This window comes from Homarus americanus, unplaced genomic scaffold, assembly GCF_018991925.1.
Source record: "Homarus americanus isolate GMGI-L3 unplaced genomic scaffold, GMGI_Hamer_2.0 scaffold50281, whole genome shotgun sequence".
NCBI classification, from domain to species: domain Eukaryota; kingdom Metazoa; phylum Arthropoda; class Malacostraca; order Decapoda; family Nephropidae; genus Homarus; species Homarus americanus.
The window spans coordinates 2,367,321-2,383,783 of NW_024742338.1; the positions used below are offsets into that span (position 1 = coordinate 2,367,321).

Sequence of the window (16,463 nt, forward strand, 5' to 3'; positions counted from 1 at the left end):
CTCCTTCATACCATCACCTTTAGGCTTCATTTACTGCTCAAATAAAAATAACAATGTTTTCTCTTATTGTCTACTATGTTTTGCTTTTCGTGAAAATAACTTATTCTACCAGTGTGAAAAGGTAAAGTGATAGATGTTTTAGCATAAGTTACTGTCTTCCAGAGCGAAAAAAAAGATATGACAAACTACTTCACAACCTAAAAGAGGAAGATAATCATTGATGACCATGTTAGATATTTAATTGATTACAATTTTATTGGGTGTGAAAAAAAAGCTTACATATTATTCCTTTCAGATGCAAAATACGATCCTGGTTTTGAGATGGAAAGCAGATTTAAGATATCTTGGACCATAAGTTCTTTTCTTACAACAAACCTTCTAGAATTTAAGAAAGTATAATATAACACTATCAACATATTTCCATTTCAAGAAAATTTGAAGTGATGTACCAGAGTAGTGACGTGTCACTCCCGAGTGAGTGTCATCATCCCGCCATTACGTCAAAAATTAGACCGAAATTTTCACCGTGACGAGACGCCTCAGCAACTATTATGTCTCTTCATAAGATACACACGGGGTGAACTTTAATATCTCTGGCTTGAAAAGTATTTGAGGACCCCATAATACTAAGTAGAAATATGCTGACTCTTAGACGATAATAGGATAGAGTTGGTTCAAACGAATGTAAATAAATATATAGTACAATAGATAGTACTGTATATGGAGAGAGAAATTACAATCGCTAATGATCAGTGAAAACAATTTAAAAAAAATATATATATATATATACAGTATATATATTTGTTTTCAAAATATAACTAAGAATGAGAACAAATGCAACATAATAAGTGAGAGAATGAGGAGTCCGTAATTGTTTAAAGGATATTAACCTCTGGAAAGTCCTATTAAACTTACAGCAATATGTAGTTTTAAAAAGAATGACGGCATTACTTTATTCAACTTATTAAACCTACGCCAACACGACCCAGGAAGTCTACCTACCTGGCGATGGCTGATGTAAAAACTAGTTTATTCTGTTAAAAGCCACAAACCTTTCGGAAACGTTACAATACATAGTTCAGGGATCAACCATAGACTGCGGGTTGAGGGAGTCAATGCATATTAACTTATTTACGATCACTTAACACATACAACAACAAAATAAGGACATAATGTTTAGTATAATGATTATGATAGCTTTGTTAGGTTATTTTTGGTTTCCATCGAGTCTCCCTCCCCCTCAGTCGATACTAATTACCCCATGGGGTATTTTTCAGTAAATATCGTCAACTGTGAAAAAATTACTTATAAAAAGTTTAGTTCTTATCGTCCATAACTAATCTCTCATCTTCATTTCAGCCATTGCATTATGCAGTCAGTCGCGTGATATCCTGAACGAGTAGCCAGTTACTCATTTGTATAGTAATCCCGTTATTATGCAATGTGGCTCACTGCTCAGTCGCCTCAGTGGCAAACGGAAACAGATGTTGTCAATGAGTGACTCAGAGGGACTCACAGAGGTTGTCAGCATCTTACTGCACTCTGGTGTGACAAGACTGTGTATACTGGATGTGTGGCAATACAGTACTACTACTTGACTGTGTATACTGGATGTGTGGCAATACAGTACTACTACTTGACCATGCTACTGTACTTAGGAATGTTCAACTGTAACAGAAATTTACGGAAACTATTTTTAGTCATGTAACGTTAAGAATAAAGACCTCTACCTTTTTAATATTATTTGTAGTGGCTAGAATAATAGTTTGTCTATATTGCATTCGGTACAGTATTTCTATAGCATAAAACCCTCTTAATCAACAGTGTTTATTGTCAGTTTAGAGCTTGGTAGCACAGTAGAAATTCTGCATAAATTTATACCATGGGTGTTGTCCTGTGTAGTCCAACCACACCTAATGTCAGTGAACTTTCTACATTGCCAGTAGTACTATAGTGGATTTCTCCCCTACAAACGCTGTTTGAGTAGCCGACCCCACGAATTCCCCAGTGTATGCCTCGTGGTCTAGGTTAACCAGCACCGCCCACAGAGCGGGGGTCAACTACTAAGCCACGCCTACCCCCGCTATTTAAGACCTGACCTCGTGGTGATCGCTCTCTTTCTACCTACACCAACCAGCCAGCTACACCTCCTCCTCCGCCTGCCTGGCGGTCCTCGCTCCCGCCGGCGAGCATGGCGACCCACAGGCTGGTCCTCCTCTGAGCACCCTCACCAACCAGCTCTCTCTACATCACGCTTGTAACCATGCTGCCTTCCCAGCACCAAGCTGCATTGTACATCCAATACAACATGTACATAGAGAGCACATTGTGAGTTTCCTTTCTCCATCCCATCCTGAACGAGAACACAAACATCCCATACCCAACAAGCTCTTGAACAGGACGTGTGTATTTACCGCAGTGAGAAGGCTGGCTCTCTCTGGGTCCGGTTGGGGTAAAAATACACGTCCTATACACGACAGACTCGGGACAAACGAGCAGTGCCTCTCTCTCTCTCTCTAAAGTTGTATCAAGTTATTACATATTTTCATTAATTTTACTCTGACAAGGAATCCAAAATATTGTATATTTTTTTAATAAATCCTTGTGGGCTCCATAATATGGTTCCATGGGCGCCAAGAACTACAGATTGGGGACCACTGCTCTAGAGACACAACAGGGGCCTCGAGAGCAGCCCTGATGAGAACTAGGATCAGGGTAGACACTTCTCCAATACAGGCAACAGAGGCTGCTGACGACGACAGGCGCCCTCGTTCTGGTAACACCACTCAGGCTGGATGCGCTCGGCCTGAACACCTCGCTTTACAAGTCTCTGGCGGTGGTGGATGAAGCGGGTCTCTGCTGGCTGCCAGTTGGTGCGGGGGTTTGTCCACAGTCTCTCTGCCAGCGCCGCCCCACGAGGCCACAACTGTTGTACATGGATACATAGATATATTAATAATTTTATGTGTGGTCCTCAGTCTCTCCACGTATTGATATCACTCACTTATATAAAAAGTATAACGCATTTTGACGGAAACCATTGCCGACATTCAGGCGCCCCTCGGCTTCCTCTTCTCCCCCGCCCTCTAGTTAACATCGTACATACTTATTTCACTAAATAATTCTTGGAAGTTCTGAGTAAACAATAAACTATTGACTAGAGGTTTATAATACATTAAAGCTAAGCTAACCAAACCTAACATAACGTACTCTAACCTAACCTAGGTCTTCCATCTTGTGTTCGGACTCGCATGCTTGTTTCTACTGTATTTGGCTAAGTTAGAGATGGAACGTTTTTGGAAGACAAGGACGAATTCCTGTTTTCTAATCACGATGGTATCACAGGTTTTCAGCACTATCCTAACTCTTGACAACACAGACAAATGCTGAGGCCTCGTGACTCACCTTGGCGTCCAGACCAGATTCGTCGACTTGCTCACTCCACATGGCCGCCTCACCACCCACGATCTGGTCACTTCGAGAGCTCCCTGTCTGCCTGGTGGCTATGTCGTGGGGACTGTGGTCGTACACAGTTTGCCAGCTATTGTAGGGGCTGCACCAGTTGTTGCCCTCCCCTAACCAATCCCCTACACCACAGTCCAGGTACCAAGCGTCGTAGTTACTAATGATAAGACGGTAGTTCTTGCGTAGAAGCTCCCCGATTATGGGGTCGGTGGTGCGGATGACCCGCATCTGGATGATGAACTGCGATTTGTTGACGTACTGCTCTACGCGGTCAGCTACCGTCAGGCTAGATGCCGTCACGATGCCGGCCACTTCGACTGCGTTGTTAGATTCAGTGAACAGCTTTTGAGCCTTATTCAGAAACACGCCCCACTGGTCATAGTAGGCGTCAGCGTCAAGGCTGTTGTTATTGGCGGTCATCCAGGAGGTGATCTCCTCCGTCGTGTTCCAGCAGTTGAGGTTCACCTGTAGTGTACGACAACCACCTCAACAAGTGTCCTGAATAAACCGAGTTAGTGGAAACCATGTAATGCCGGAGCCATGGGCGAGTGAAGAGTAGGAGTGGGGAAAAATATGAAGCAAAAGAGACAGAGATAAGACGCCCATCGTTAAGAGTGAGGTGAGGCCTACAAAGGCATTTAGTGTTTTAGTCTAGTTGCATGACAGGTGTACACGACAATTTCTTCTAATACAAGCCCTCATTCACCTGTCTGCTAAACCTAGGATTCTTCCAAAACTTTACAAAACTCCAAATTTTAATCGATGCAATTTTGAAGATATTCCCTGTAAATAAAGAACAGATACTTTTTTATGTCAGTAACCCATAAATGTAATCATCTCTTCCTCAGTATTTATCGGTGATATAATGGATGAACCCCAAATAAATTAACTGAATATAATCTCTGAATATATCTGACTTTTATAGTAAACTTGACCAGATATCAAAGTTCACGTATTGTTCCCTCTGCGTTGTATTGTAAGAAAGTATTAAGCAGAGTTGACTCACCTCGTCTCCGCCGAAGTGGAATAGGTCAACGGGGCTGAAGACCTGAGCCAACTCCTTATAGATCTTGGCCATCACAGTGTACATGTTGGGGTTGGCGAGGTTGAGCTGACCACAAGGCGGCTCAACACAGTATGACTCCCACGGTTCCTGAGGGCATGAGTGAGGTTTTGATAAACGTGAAGAAGATAAATTTTCCACGCGGTGTGAAGGCATGGTGGTTCGTGAGGACATGAGTCAGATGGTAGTTTTATAGTGCAATATTTTACTTCCAAAACTAAGGGTTATAATCGTGTACAGTATTCGAGATTAGTGCACACGCTAGTCTTGAAGAAGGTCGTTCAGATATCTTGACGGTCTGTCCCTCGTAACGATCTTCAAGAGTGAAGTGCTTCCCCATCTGGAGTACTGTCACCCCGTCTGGTCCCTGAGATATGCTCGGGACTGTCAGTTGGTTGAAACTGTTCAAAGGAAGGCCACCAGACTGGTGCCTGCACTTCGGCACCTCAACCAACCTGAGAGATTGGAGCGCCTGAACTTGCCTAGCTTATACTACAGACGGGCAAGGGGCAACCTAATTGAGGTGCATAAGCATCTCAGGGGGCACTACTCAGTTGAGTGTCCTTACTTGGAGCTGGCGGACGCTTGCCCCACAAGAGGTCACAGCTCAAGATTGAAGAAGCCGCAGGTCCAGAAAACTGTGAGGGCAAACTTTTTCGGTGTGAGAGTTGTGAACTCTTGGAACAATCTACCAAAAAGTGTTGTGTCTGCACCGAATGTGAGCTCTTTCAAGACCAGACTTGACCAACACTGGAGCAGGTTCAGGTACATTCAGGAGCTGGTGCATGCGCAGTACTTGCTAACTGTGCGTAACAGAGACGTGACCGATCGCCCAAGCAGCTAACGAGCCAATCTTTTGGTGAAGAGGATAAAAGTAAAAAGTAAAAAAGTTACACTGATAAATATTAACGTTTTCTTTGAGAAGGTCGGGCAGTTTCACTTTTTATGTATAGAGGCAGCTGCAGCTAACAGGTATACCTTTTACTTTTATCCAACACAATTATGACTTAATATTGTGAGAGTAGAAGATTCTCCTCAGTAGGACTGTCATTCTGTCAAGATACCTGATGGCATGGGGAAGGTGAGGCAGGAGTCCTAGTAAGATTGGAGTGGACTCATTAGACTTGAAAAGGTGTTGACAGGAAAATTAGTAATGATCATCACAATAGTTAAGAGGGAAGAGAAAATAATAAATCCTCCGTAACTTGATTATGAACTACTGGTAACGCCGCTTATGGTACAGTGAGCCAAACTAACGCCAGTAAGCCTAAATTCCTATAACAAATATTAAGCTCACCTTATTGACGCAGACAGCCAGTTTGCCCAGCCCGTGTGTCTCCCCCCATTGCCAGCCGTTGCCAACATGGGCTGGAGCATCCAACTCCGGCACAATGCGGATGCCCCTCACTCTGGCGTACTGCACCAAGTGTCGCACGTCGTGCGGGTGGTAGATCTGGCTGGGGGTGTAGGCGCCGTAGAAGGCCATGTTAGGGAGGCTCTCCAGGTAGAGTGGGAAGGAGTGGGAGTCGGTGATGTGCCAATGGAAGGTGTTGAGCTTGTTGGCCGCCATAGTATCCAAGGTTCTCTCGATGGCCGCCACGCTGAAGAAGTTGCGAGATGTGTCAAGGAGCAGTCCGCGGTACTTGAAGGCAGGAACATCATACACGGAGGCGGTTCTGACGATCATGAGTGTGCCTCGGTTCTCGTGGTACTCCACCAGCTGCGTCAGTGTCTCGAGGGCATGGCGCGCACCGAAGAAGTTGGGAGCAATGATGGTGGCTGTAGTTTTGTCTCCGTCAGTGTGTATATGCAACTCATAAGACTCGTTGGTATGGAGGGTGAGGAAGGTCTCCACACCCTGCACCTGTACCTTCACCTCTACACCGTGTATAGCGCTGGAAGGACTCCAATGAGAACTCCAAGGCGCAGAGCCGCTGCTGTAGTGTGGATGGTGCTTCTCCAAGTTTCCCTTGAAAATGTCGAAGGCCTCTAGCAGCAGCGGGAGGACCTCATCTGTAATCAGGGGCGTGAGGAAGACGTTGGTGGGCAGGAACTCGACCACGTCTGCCCCGAGTTTAGCAGTTTGGGGTTGTGGCCACAGGACACCGAAGGGCCCACACGTTAACTTACACTGGTTAAGAGTCACTAGTACAGCGATGCCATTGTTTACCTCCTTGATACACCTGCCTGACTCACACCTGTACCCCCATGGTGACGGTAACCTGTTGGGAGGACACGTGTTAACACCTGTTTATTATGGTTAAACTATACAGTGTGATCTGTCCACACTGTTCCTAACAGGAAATCAAGCCTATGGAACCTACATCCTATTTTTATAATTCATATTGTGTTGCTTATTATTCAAGAAGGGCAGGAAGAGTGCGGCAGAGAACGAAAGACCAATCGGTCTAACGTGACATACTGTGTATATAAACTTTTTGATTTTTTTTAGGGATGCCATCATCCAATACCTGACCAAGAAGAGTTTTATTAATGCATGGCTTTATGGATTAGAAACCTTGTCTGACAAACTTGTTAACTTTCCTTGACATGGCCACAGACTACGTGGACCAAGGTTCACCAGTAGATGTATTGTGCATGGATTACTCTAAAACGTTTGACAAAGTTCTACAGGCATGACTCGCCTCTAAGGTCCAGGCACATGGCATCACAGCCAAAATATTGAAATGGCTCAAAAAACAAGCAACAAGGAATGATCATAAACGTAGTACATTCTGGATGGAAAAAGGTTCTCGGTGGAGTACCATAAGCACTCTTTGTTGGACCCATCTTGTTTGTGATCTAAATTAACGATATTGATAAAAATATACACTTCGCAGAATGAAGTTTGCTGACATCATGAAGATATTTGGGAAGCTGGCAAGTCAATAGGTATAATGTCTCAACCAAAGAAAATAAATTGCAAGGGGAGCACAAAGACCCAGAACACGACTACTCTGTAATTAACACTACCATGGCGCCTGTGTATCAGGAGGAAGAGACCTAGGCGTCGTGCTAGACCAATTTCCTAAGGCAGAGAAACAAGTGGAGACAGCATATAAAGATAAGATAATGCTTCATCAACTTTATGAGTCTTCCAGACGTCCCCGTGCGGATGACTGTATACAAGCACAGTGACATTCCCTTCAGGACACAACATCACGAGAAAAAGTGCAGCACTGAACTAAATCATCTTGATAATACAAGACTGACAGCTCGTCAGACAAAGGCACAACAGGGCAGATCTCATGGAGTTCATTAAAATCCTGAAAGTATTGAAAGACGTATAAATCCAGGTCATTTCTCTAAGATGTCACGCACCACCAACATGAGGGGACACAACTACAACCTCGTCAAGTTATCATACAGAATGAACATAAGGAAATACTTCTTTACACAGAGGCTGTTAGACCTATGGAACAGCCTACTAACTGGAGCCATGAAAACATGACAGTACTGGACTTCAAAATAGACCTGGACAAGACTATCAGGACCAGTGAAGGGATCCTACACAGGTCCATGACATCCTTATCCCGTCGTGGCCACCTCTTGTTGTGGTCGCCGTCAGGGCAATTAGGTTGATATGTAAGATACAAAACTGAGGCATTCTACAGCCTTTTATGTACCCACACCCTCTTTTCCCCCCAACCTCCTCCACCTTGTCTCCTCCTCCTTCAATACAGTTAGGATTACTGTCCCCAGACTTGCTCAACCTGTTCTCTGACAATAACAAGTATTGTGGCGTTGAACTCATTCTACTGTGTGTGTGTGTGTGTGTGTGTGTGTGTGTGTGTGTGTGTGTGTGTGTGTGTGTAAAAAAACTCACAAGAAAGCAGCAACGGGGGATGGCAACAGCACTCCGAGCAACAAGGACGTAACGGCCAGGGTCGTCGCCATTATCTCTGAAAATGGATGATAATTATACGATTATTAACATTTGTTCTCTCTCTCTCTCTCTCTTAATTTGTAAATACTCTTTCACAAGCCAACCTTCTTTTCCACCACTTCCCCACAGATGGCGCTATACACTACACTACACCCCGGGTTTTCTATAACTATTTCACTGTCCTTCTGTATCACCACTGGACATTGAAGAATAAACACATAATAACAATGAGATTATTAAACAACATAATATATTCCTTCACAAGTTATAACTATGTATGTGTTATTCCAATAAAGATTCTCTGAGACATGCAAAGATCCCATGAACCATTACAGCGTTGGATCATTCCTTCCTGAAGATTTACCACCCGTAGATTAATTCACCTGAAGATTAAACACCCCAACGCTACCTGGGGTGGGTTAGGTTAGGTTAGGTTATACTCAAGCGGTTAAGTTATCGTACTCAAGTTGGGGTAGTAGTAGTGAGGTCGGGTAATGGTGAAGTCGGGTAGTCGTGAGGTCGGGTAATGGTGAAGTCGGATAGTAGTGAGGTCGGGTAATGGTAAAGTCGGGTAGTAGTGAAGTCGAGTAGAGAAGCACTAAGAGAGACACACACCGACTCAAAAGTTCACTGTACACTGGCCAGCATCTTCCTGTCTCGAGGGAGTGAAGGAGAGAGGGAGGGGGAGGGAGGGGGAGGGTGGGAGGGAGGGAGGGAGGGGGGGGGAGGGAGGTGGTGGGAAGGGGAGGAGGAGTGGGAAGGGAAAGGGAGGGAAGGGAAGGAGGGAGGGTAGTATGGAAGGGAGGGAGGGAGGGTAGGGAAGGGAGGGAGGGAGGGGTGTGGTGGGGAGGAGGGAGGGAGGGGAGGGAGGGAGGGAGGGAGGGGTAGGGAAGGGAGGGAGGGAGGAGGGAGGGAGGGAGGGAGGGAGGGAGGGAGGGAGGAGGGTGGGGAGGGAGGGAGGGAGGGAAGGGAGGGAGGAGGGGGAAGGGAGGAGGAGGGAGGGAGGGAGGGGGAGGGGTAGGAGGGAGGGAAGGGAGGGAGGGAGGAGGGGAAGGGAGGGGGAGGGTAGTGGAAGGGAGGGAGGGAGGGAGGGAGGAGGGAGGGAAGGAGGGAGGGAGGGAGGGAGGGAGGGGGAAGGGAGGGAGGAGGTAGTGTGGAAGGGAAGAAGGAAGAGTAGGAGGGGGAAGGGGGGGAGGGTAGTGTAAAAGGAAGGGTAGTGTGGAAGGGAGGAGAGAAAGTGCTTGAAGGAGAGGGAGGGAGGGTGTCTAATCCTCAGGTGATTCAACAGACACGTCCACAAGTACCAGGAAGCACCAGTAACACAAGAGGGTCAATTATGAAGGAGTGACCTGGTACAATGAGTTGCTGTGTTGCCCCTCCTCACACCCTACCTGATTCCCCCCCCTGCTCCCCCCTCACACCCTACCTGCTTCCCCCGCCATTATGCGTCTCTCTCCCTCTCCCTCCCTCTCTGTCTCCCTCCTCTCTCTCTCTCTCTCCCACCCCCTGTAACATTCTCTCCGTGGCGGCAGTAATCTGAAAGGACTAGTATCGAACGTCTGCTCTCTCTCTTTGTCTCAGCAAGGTACTGTTTACTTAAGCCTTCTTACCCTTCTTTGTTAGGTTAGGTTAGTGTTCGGTTAGGTTAGTGTTTTGATGATATTATAGCTCTATCTGAAGTGTGTATGGGTGTGTGTGTGTGTGTGTGTGTGTGTGTGTGTGCTCTTGAGTTTTATTCGAATTTATCTATCAACCAAAATAATTACATCATGAATTTATTTTTTTTATTTGGTACGAGAGAGAGAGAGAGAGAGAAGAGATAAATAAGTGCCACATTATCCCCTTACTCCTTCTTCTTCCCCCTCCTTCCCTCCTACTCCTTCCTCTCCTCTTGTACTCAAAGTTCAACGACTTCGCAAATTGACTGATGGAGATGGAGTGAGGGAGGAGTGAAATGTACTCACCGCCTCCCTCCTCCTTCCCTCTCGCTCTAACTATTTTTATCCTCTCTCTCTCTTTAAACAGCTCATTCTCTAGTAACTAACTCTATCCTGTACTAACTAACTAAACTAACCAACCAACCAATTAACTTAGTAATTTATTCATCGTCTTGGGAAAAAAATCATGCATTCTAACCTAACCAAACATGGTAGTGGAATGAGTGAGTGTTGATTCTTAACCCAGGATGAACAACAAATATTCACAGTGTTGTTATTTTTATTATTATTAGTGTTGTTATTATTATTATTACTGTTGTTGCTATTATTATTTCAGAAAGGCAATGATGAGGAACTTGGCTGTTATGTCATTATTGTTGGGAATCCTTCTGGCATCCCCTGTTGCTGCCTTCTTCTCGTGAGTACCCCCTCCTCACTCCCGCCACACGCACACACACACACACACATCCTTTTTTTTATCATATTGGCCACTTATCAGCTTACTAGCCGATTGGGTGCTCTATCCACTATCAGTACAGGAGGAAACCTGGGACCGGGAAACCTGTGATGTTTAGTAGTGTCACACTGGATAACACCCCTTTTCACGTGTGTCCGGGCCGAGGCTCGAACCCTTGACAGAGTTATGCCCGTTATCGCTGTACCATAGCTTCTATCCGGAAGTGATTATTAAATTTACAGTACATGGTTTAATTGTTTTGACGATGGTTTATATATACAGTACGTAACACTACTACTCCATAAAGACCCTTAAGTGATGGTCAAACAATAGCAAAGTGTTTTGTGTTAGTTACGTAAGGTTAAGTGAGGCAGCTATATTTGTTTATAGTTTAACCATAATAAACAGGTGTTAACACGTGTCCTTCCAACAGGTTACCGTCACCATGGGGGTACAGGTGTGAGTCAGGCAGGTGTATCAAAGAGGTAAACAATGGCATCGCTGTACTAGTGACTCTTAACCAGTGTAAGTTAACGTGTGGGCCCTTCGGTGTCCTGTGGCCACAACCCCAAACTGCTAAACTCGGGGCAGACGTGGTCGAGTTCCTGCCCACCAACGTCTTCCTCACGCCCCTGATTACAGATGAGGTCCTCCCGCTGCTGCTAGAGGCCTTCGACATTTTCAAGGGAAACTTGGAGAAGCACCATCCACACTACAGCAGCGGCTCTGCGCCCTGGAGTTCTCATTGGAGTCCCTCCAGCGCTGTACACGGTGTAGAGGTGAAGGTACAGGTGCAGGGTGTGGAGACCTTCCTCACCCTCCATACCAACGAGTCTTATGAGTTACATATACACACTGACGGAGACAAAACTACAGCCACCATCATTGCTCCCAACTTCTTCGGTGCGCGCCATGCCCTCGAGACACTGACGCAGCTGGTGGAGTACCACGAGAACCGAGGCACACTCATGATCGTCAGAACCGCCTCTGTGTATGATGCTCCTGCCTTCAAGTACCGCGGACTGCTCCTTGACACATCTCGCAACTTCTTCAGCGTGGCGGCCATCGAGAGAACCTTGGATACTATGGCGGCCAACAAGCTCAACACCTTCCATTGGCACATCACCGACACCCACTCCTTCCCACTCTACCTGGAGAGCCTCCCTAACATGGCCTTCTACGGCGCCTACACCCCCAGCCAGATCTACCACCCGCACGACGTGCGACACTTGGTGCAGTACGCCAGAGTGAGGGGCATCCGCATTGTGCCGGAGTTGGATGCTCCAGCCCATGTTGGCAACGGCTGGCAATGGGGGGAGACACACGGGCTGGGCAAACTGGCTGTCTGCGTCAATAAGGTGAGTTTATTATACATTAGTCCTGATCCAATTCGGCTTTTAGTTTTACAAACTTATTAGAAATAAAGTGTTGCCAGGCTTGCAATCTAATGTGTTCACTCTTAATTTTATGGTGTGAGCCTTGTTGGTGAACTGGGAGTGTGAAGGAATATACTCCTTGTTATGACTACTCAGTCACAGTTCAGTGGAGTTTGACATAATATTATAAGGCAACCTCCCTCTATGGTGCGGATCATTGGTTCCTATTTTTCTCGTTCATTAACCGCACGTACCCCCCACCCCCCTTCATATTTACCAACACTTTTTTGTCTCCAGGAACCGTGGGAGTCATACTGTTTAGAGCCACCTTGTGGTCAGCTCAACCTCGCCAACCCGAACTTGTACACTGTGATGGCCAAGATCTATAAGGAGTTGGCTCAGGTCTTCAGCCCCGTTGACCTATTCCACTTCGGTGGAGACGAGGTGAGTCAACTCTGCTTCTTACTTAGAGAACTCAAGAGCTACCTTAGGCTCAACAAAGATTACAGTAAGTGTGGATTAAGATATCTCCACAAAATGATCAAGCTCAGTCAGTATGTTACTGTCACATATTAGAAACTTCTAGTCAACAGTTTAACGTTTACTCAGAACCTTCAAGGAAAATTTAGTGAAATAAATAAGTAAAAAGTTAACTTTGTCTGTAATAATACCTCGATTGCGAACAGGCGATCATTAACACAACTGCATAAAAAGAAGTCGGATTCAGGACATGGATTCTGATATGGTTGTGTGTATTTTGCTAAAATGGAAATTTGAACTAATTCGGCATGGCCAGAGCCCCCAGAGTGCCAAATTATCGAGGGTCTTGGCTATCACATTTCATAAGAATTGTCGTTATATTACTATGATTCAGGACACTTGTTGAGGTGGTTGTCGTACACTACAGGTGAACCTCAACTGCTGGAACACGACGGAGGAGATCACCTCCTGGATGACCGCCAACAACAACAGCCTCGACGTTGACGCCTACTATGACCAGTGGGGCGTGTTCCAGGAGAAGGCTTACCAGCTGCTCACCACTGTCAACAAAGCAGTACAAGTGACTGGCATCTTGTGGACGTCGGGCCTCACAGGTAAGGAGCGCGTTGAACGGTACCTGAGCAACAGTAAGTACATCATACAGATCTGGACCAAAGGCAGTGACCCCGTCATCGCCGAGCTCCTGCGTAAGAACTACCGTGTCATCTTCAGCAACTCTGACTCCTGGTACCTGGATTGTGGGGCCGCGGATTGGGTGGCGAAAGGCAATAACTGGTGCAGCCCCTACAAGGGCTGGCAAGTTGTGTACGACAACAGCCCCCATGATATAGCCAGGAACCTAACAGGCTCCCCCCACAGCGACCTGGTGTTGGGTGGGGAGGCGGCACTCTGGAGTGAGCAGATCGACGAGGCTTCCATGGATGCAAAGGTTAGTGTCACTGTTGACCAAGACAACATAGCTATGGAAGTCATTATGGGTCTGCCTACCTCCTTATACTGACGTTCATCTTAACTTCAGTGTAACGCCAGTCACTTCTCTGCTTCATTCACAACTGATATAATAATTACAATCGTTGGGTGACATTGTAGTGGAATTTAACCCTTTGAATGCGATGACTTAACCCCATGAGTATGATGACAAACCCCGTGAGTACAATGACGACTTAACCCCATGAATATGATGACTTAACCCGTGAGTACGATGACTTAACCCCGTGAGTACGATGACTTAACCCCGTGAGTACGATGATGACAAGTACAGATGAAAGCTTGGACTGGTTGTAATGGGAACCATAAAAAGATCAATAAGTCAGCAACAGAAACTACCCCAAATAATACATTCCACAATTCCATAATTTTTTATATCAATTATTGTTCACAAAATTACTTATAAATATAATAAAAAGAAAGGCATCAGTGGAAGATTAGACACCACCAGCTTATTTCATTTACTGATTAAACACCTTAACGTAAACCTAACGTATCCTAACCAAAGCTTAACTTAACATAACTAACAACGTAATTTAACCTAACCTAATATAACATACCCTGACTTAAACTAACCTAACCGCTGCAGGAAGTATATACCTTCTAGTAATGATGAAATACAGTATTGTACTACTGAATATATATATATATATATATATATATATATATATATATATATATATATACTGTATATATACTGTATATATATGCTGTCCAGTACATTTAGAGTAACCGCTTTGCCTTTATTATATATGAGACATAAAATAATGATGTTTAACAGTTGTGGCCTCGTGGGGCGGCGTTGGCAGAGAGACTGTGGACAAATCCCCGCACCAACTGGCAGCCAGCAGAGACCCGCTTCATCCACCACCGCCAGAGACTTGTAAAGCGAGGTGTTCAGGCCGATCGCATCCAGCCTGAGTGGTGTTACCAGAACGATGGCGCCTGTCGTCGTCAGCAGCCTCTGTTGCCTGTATTGGAGAATTGTCTACCCTGATCATAGTTCTCCTCAGGGCTGCTCTCGAGGCCCCTGTTGCCTGTAGAACCTCTCGAGAACACTTCAGTGTGTCATCACCAGTTAAAGGAAGACACTAGTGTAGGAAGCCAAGTGTTTGGCTGATTATGTAAGTGTTAAGTTTGTGTACTACACCTGTGTCTTGTGTAATAATATATTGTTTACTTCTTGTGTAAAACAACTATTATCAGTACTCAGAGTAAACAATGAATTTAATTTCCGATTTTATCAATAAAATTATTCAAATATTGAGTAGACTGTGTTTAGTGTCTTATATACATTTACCTGACTTTATCTTTTTATCTATCTTGTGTGTCTCAAGGTCAGTTTACTCACACACTTAAGAACAGTCACACCAGGACCCAACTGTATGGCAACCTTGCTGATTCTGGGATGCCCTGAGTGTTGTGTGGCGAGGTTAGGTTTAGCTTAGGTTAGGTTTGGTTGCAGGTTCGGTTATGATGCCATATTATGTTAGGTTAGGTTAGGTTACAGGTTCAGTCAGATTAGATTAGGTTAGGTTAGGTTACAGGTTCGGTCAGATTAGGTTACATTAGGTTGACAGGTAAAGTATGTTGCCCTGTGGGGATAACCTGTCGGAATAGTGAATGGGGATAACCAGGTGACTCAGAACACTTGCTAGGCTGGGGATTGTTAGGTTAGGTTGGATTAGGTTATACTCGACTGATTCTCAACTTATTGTTTTTCATGAAACGACACAATATTGCCAACACAAAGTTAGGTTAAGTAAGGCTAGGTTAGGAAAAGTTAAGTTAGGTTAGGCAAGATTTCATTAGGTTTGGTTTGCTTCAATTTTTGTGCGTTTTTACCACACAATTTTCCTCTACTTCAAAGTCCTGCCCACTTCGTGAGATCAAAATTGTACTCTTAAGTAATTTCGAGAAGTCAAAATACCTGGACAAATATAAATTTGTGCCGAAAATTTTATCAGGTAGAAGACAGTGCAGGTACAGCAGTCATATTTCTTCGTTCTATCTCCCTATATTAAAATCAATATGGTGTTGAGTTCCTAGGTTGTACTCTCCTGAATGTTGAGTTCCTAGGTTGTACTCTCCTGAATGTTGAGTTCCTAGGTTGTACTCTCCTGAATGTTGAGTTCCTAGGTTGTACTCTCCTGAATGTTGAGTTCCTGGGTTGTACTCTCCTGAATGTTGAGTTCCTAGGTTGTACTCTCCTGAATGTTTACCATAATAAATGTATCACACAGTTTAGTATTCAGACTTTGTATGGTTCAGCTGTAGCAGCCAAAACTTGGTTTTGTTCAGTGAATTAGGCAAGACGAATTGAGTGAACACAACTTCCTTTGTTATGTTCGGTTGGGATGGTAAGGTTTCCATGAATTTGCCCAAGAAATGAATGTAAAATCCATTCAAAACACACTGGACTAAGCAAAAAAAAATAATTTCATCGAAAAAGTTGTGGTTGGTCCTAAAACGAATATTGACCCAAAACTTCAAAGTTCTATCCTCATATTTTTAACAATACAACTGTATCCTGGTGATGTTAATTAGCAATTCTGAAGAGAGGATCGTTATCAATAATAAATGAATTAAATAAAGAAGAGCTCATAAAGACTAATGAACAATAAAGTCAACATTGACAGAAGTACTTTTACCACTCACCTCTCTGGATCCTTCAGAAAACAGAAGACAAGTTTCTGTTCTTTTTTTTTAAGTGATGTTGAAGCAGTTAATAGTTGCACAGTAATTGAGTCCCATTGTAGATGGTAAAAAAAGTGCGCAAGACAATAAAAAC

The 16,463-nt window shown here is 44.6% G+C and overlaps 2 protein-coding genes across 4 annotated transcripts; one reads left to right on the forward strand and one right to left on the reverse strand.

Moving 5' to 3' along the window:
- Nucleotides 1-2,577: 2,577 nt before the first annotated feature.
- On the reverse strand, nucleotides 2,578-16,349 carry LOC121876768 (chitooligosaccharidolytic beta-N-acetylglucosaminidase-like). Of its 3 annotated transcripts, none has more exons than XM_042382144.1 (6): nucleotides 16,331-16,349; nucleotides 8,355-8,430; nucleotides 5,826-6,750; nucleotides 4,472-4,618; nucleotides 3,406-3,930; nucleotides 2,578-2,926 (listed from the first exon to the last, which is right to left on the reverse strand). In XM_042382144.1, exons 2-6 carry the CDS (start codon nucleotides 8,423-8,425, stop codon nucleotides 2,711-2,713), a joined length of 1,884 nt encoding a protein of 627 aa, XP_042238078.1. In that variant the 5' UTR covers nucleotides 8,426-8,430; nucleotides 16,331-16,349; the 3' UTR covers nucleotides 2,578-2,710. The 3 variants fall into 3 exon arrangements, with proteins under 3 accessions (XP_042238078.1, XP_042238076.1, XP_042238075.1); XM_042382142.1 differs by lacking the exon at nucleotides 16,331-16,349 and adding an exon at nucleotides 8,877-9,039; XM_042382141.1 differs by lacking the exon at nucleotides 16,331-16,349 and adding an exon at nucleotides 8,742-8,869.
- LOC121876769 (chitooligosaccharidolytic beta-N-acetylglucosaminidase-like) lies at nucleotides 9,925-14,939 on the forward strand. The gene is made up of 6 exons (XM_042382145.1): nucleotides 9,925-9,999; nucleotides 10,689-10,769; nucleotides 11,242-12,166; nucleotides 12,482-12,628; nucleotides 13,092-13,613; nucleotides 14,454-14,939. Exons 2-6 carry the CDS (start codon nucleotides 10,696-10,698, stop codon nucleotides 14,667-14,669), a joined length of 1,884 nt encoding a protein of 627 aa, XP_042238079.1. The 5' UTR covers nucleotides 9,925-9,999; nucleotides 10,689-10,695; the 3' UTR covers nucleotides 14,670-14,939.
- Nucleotides 16,350-16,463: the final 114 nt, after the last annotated feature.

Coding starts and splice junctions, on each gene's coding strand:
- LOC121876768 (XM_042382141.1), bottom strand. Junction 6,751..8,354: donor TCCCCCGTTGCTGCTTTCTT/GTGAGTTTTTTT, acceptor TCCTCCCAACAG/GTTACCGTCACCATGGGGGT. Junction 4,619..5,825: donor TGGCTGTCTGCGTCAATAAG/GTGAGCTTAATA, acceptor TCATGCCCTCAG/GAACCGTGGGAGTCATACTG.
- LOC121876769 (XM_042382145.1), top strand. CDS start 10,696: ATGATGAGGAACTTGGCTGTTATGTCATTATTGTTGGGAATCCTTCTG. Junction 12,167..12,481: donor TGGCTGTCTGCGTCAATAAG/GTGAGTTTATTA, acceptor TTTTGTCTCCAG/GAACCGTGGGAGTCATACTG. Junction 12,629..13,091: donor TCCACTTCGGTGGAGACGAG/GTGAGTCAACTC, acceptor CGTACACTACAG/GTGAACCTCAACTGCTGGAA.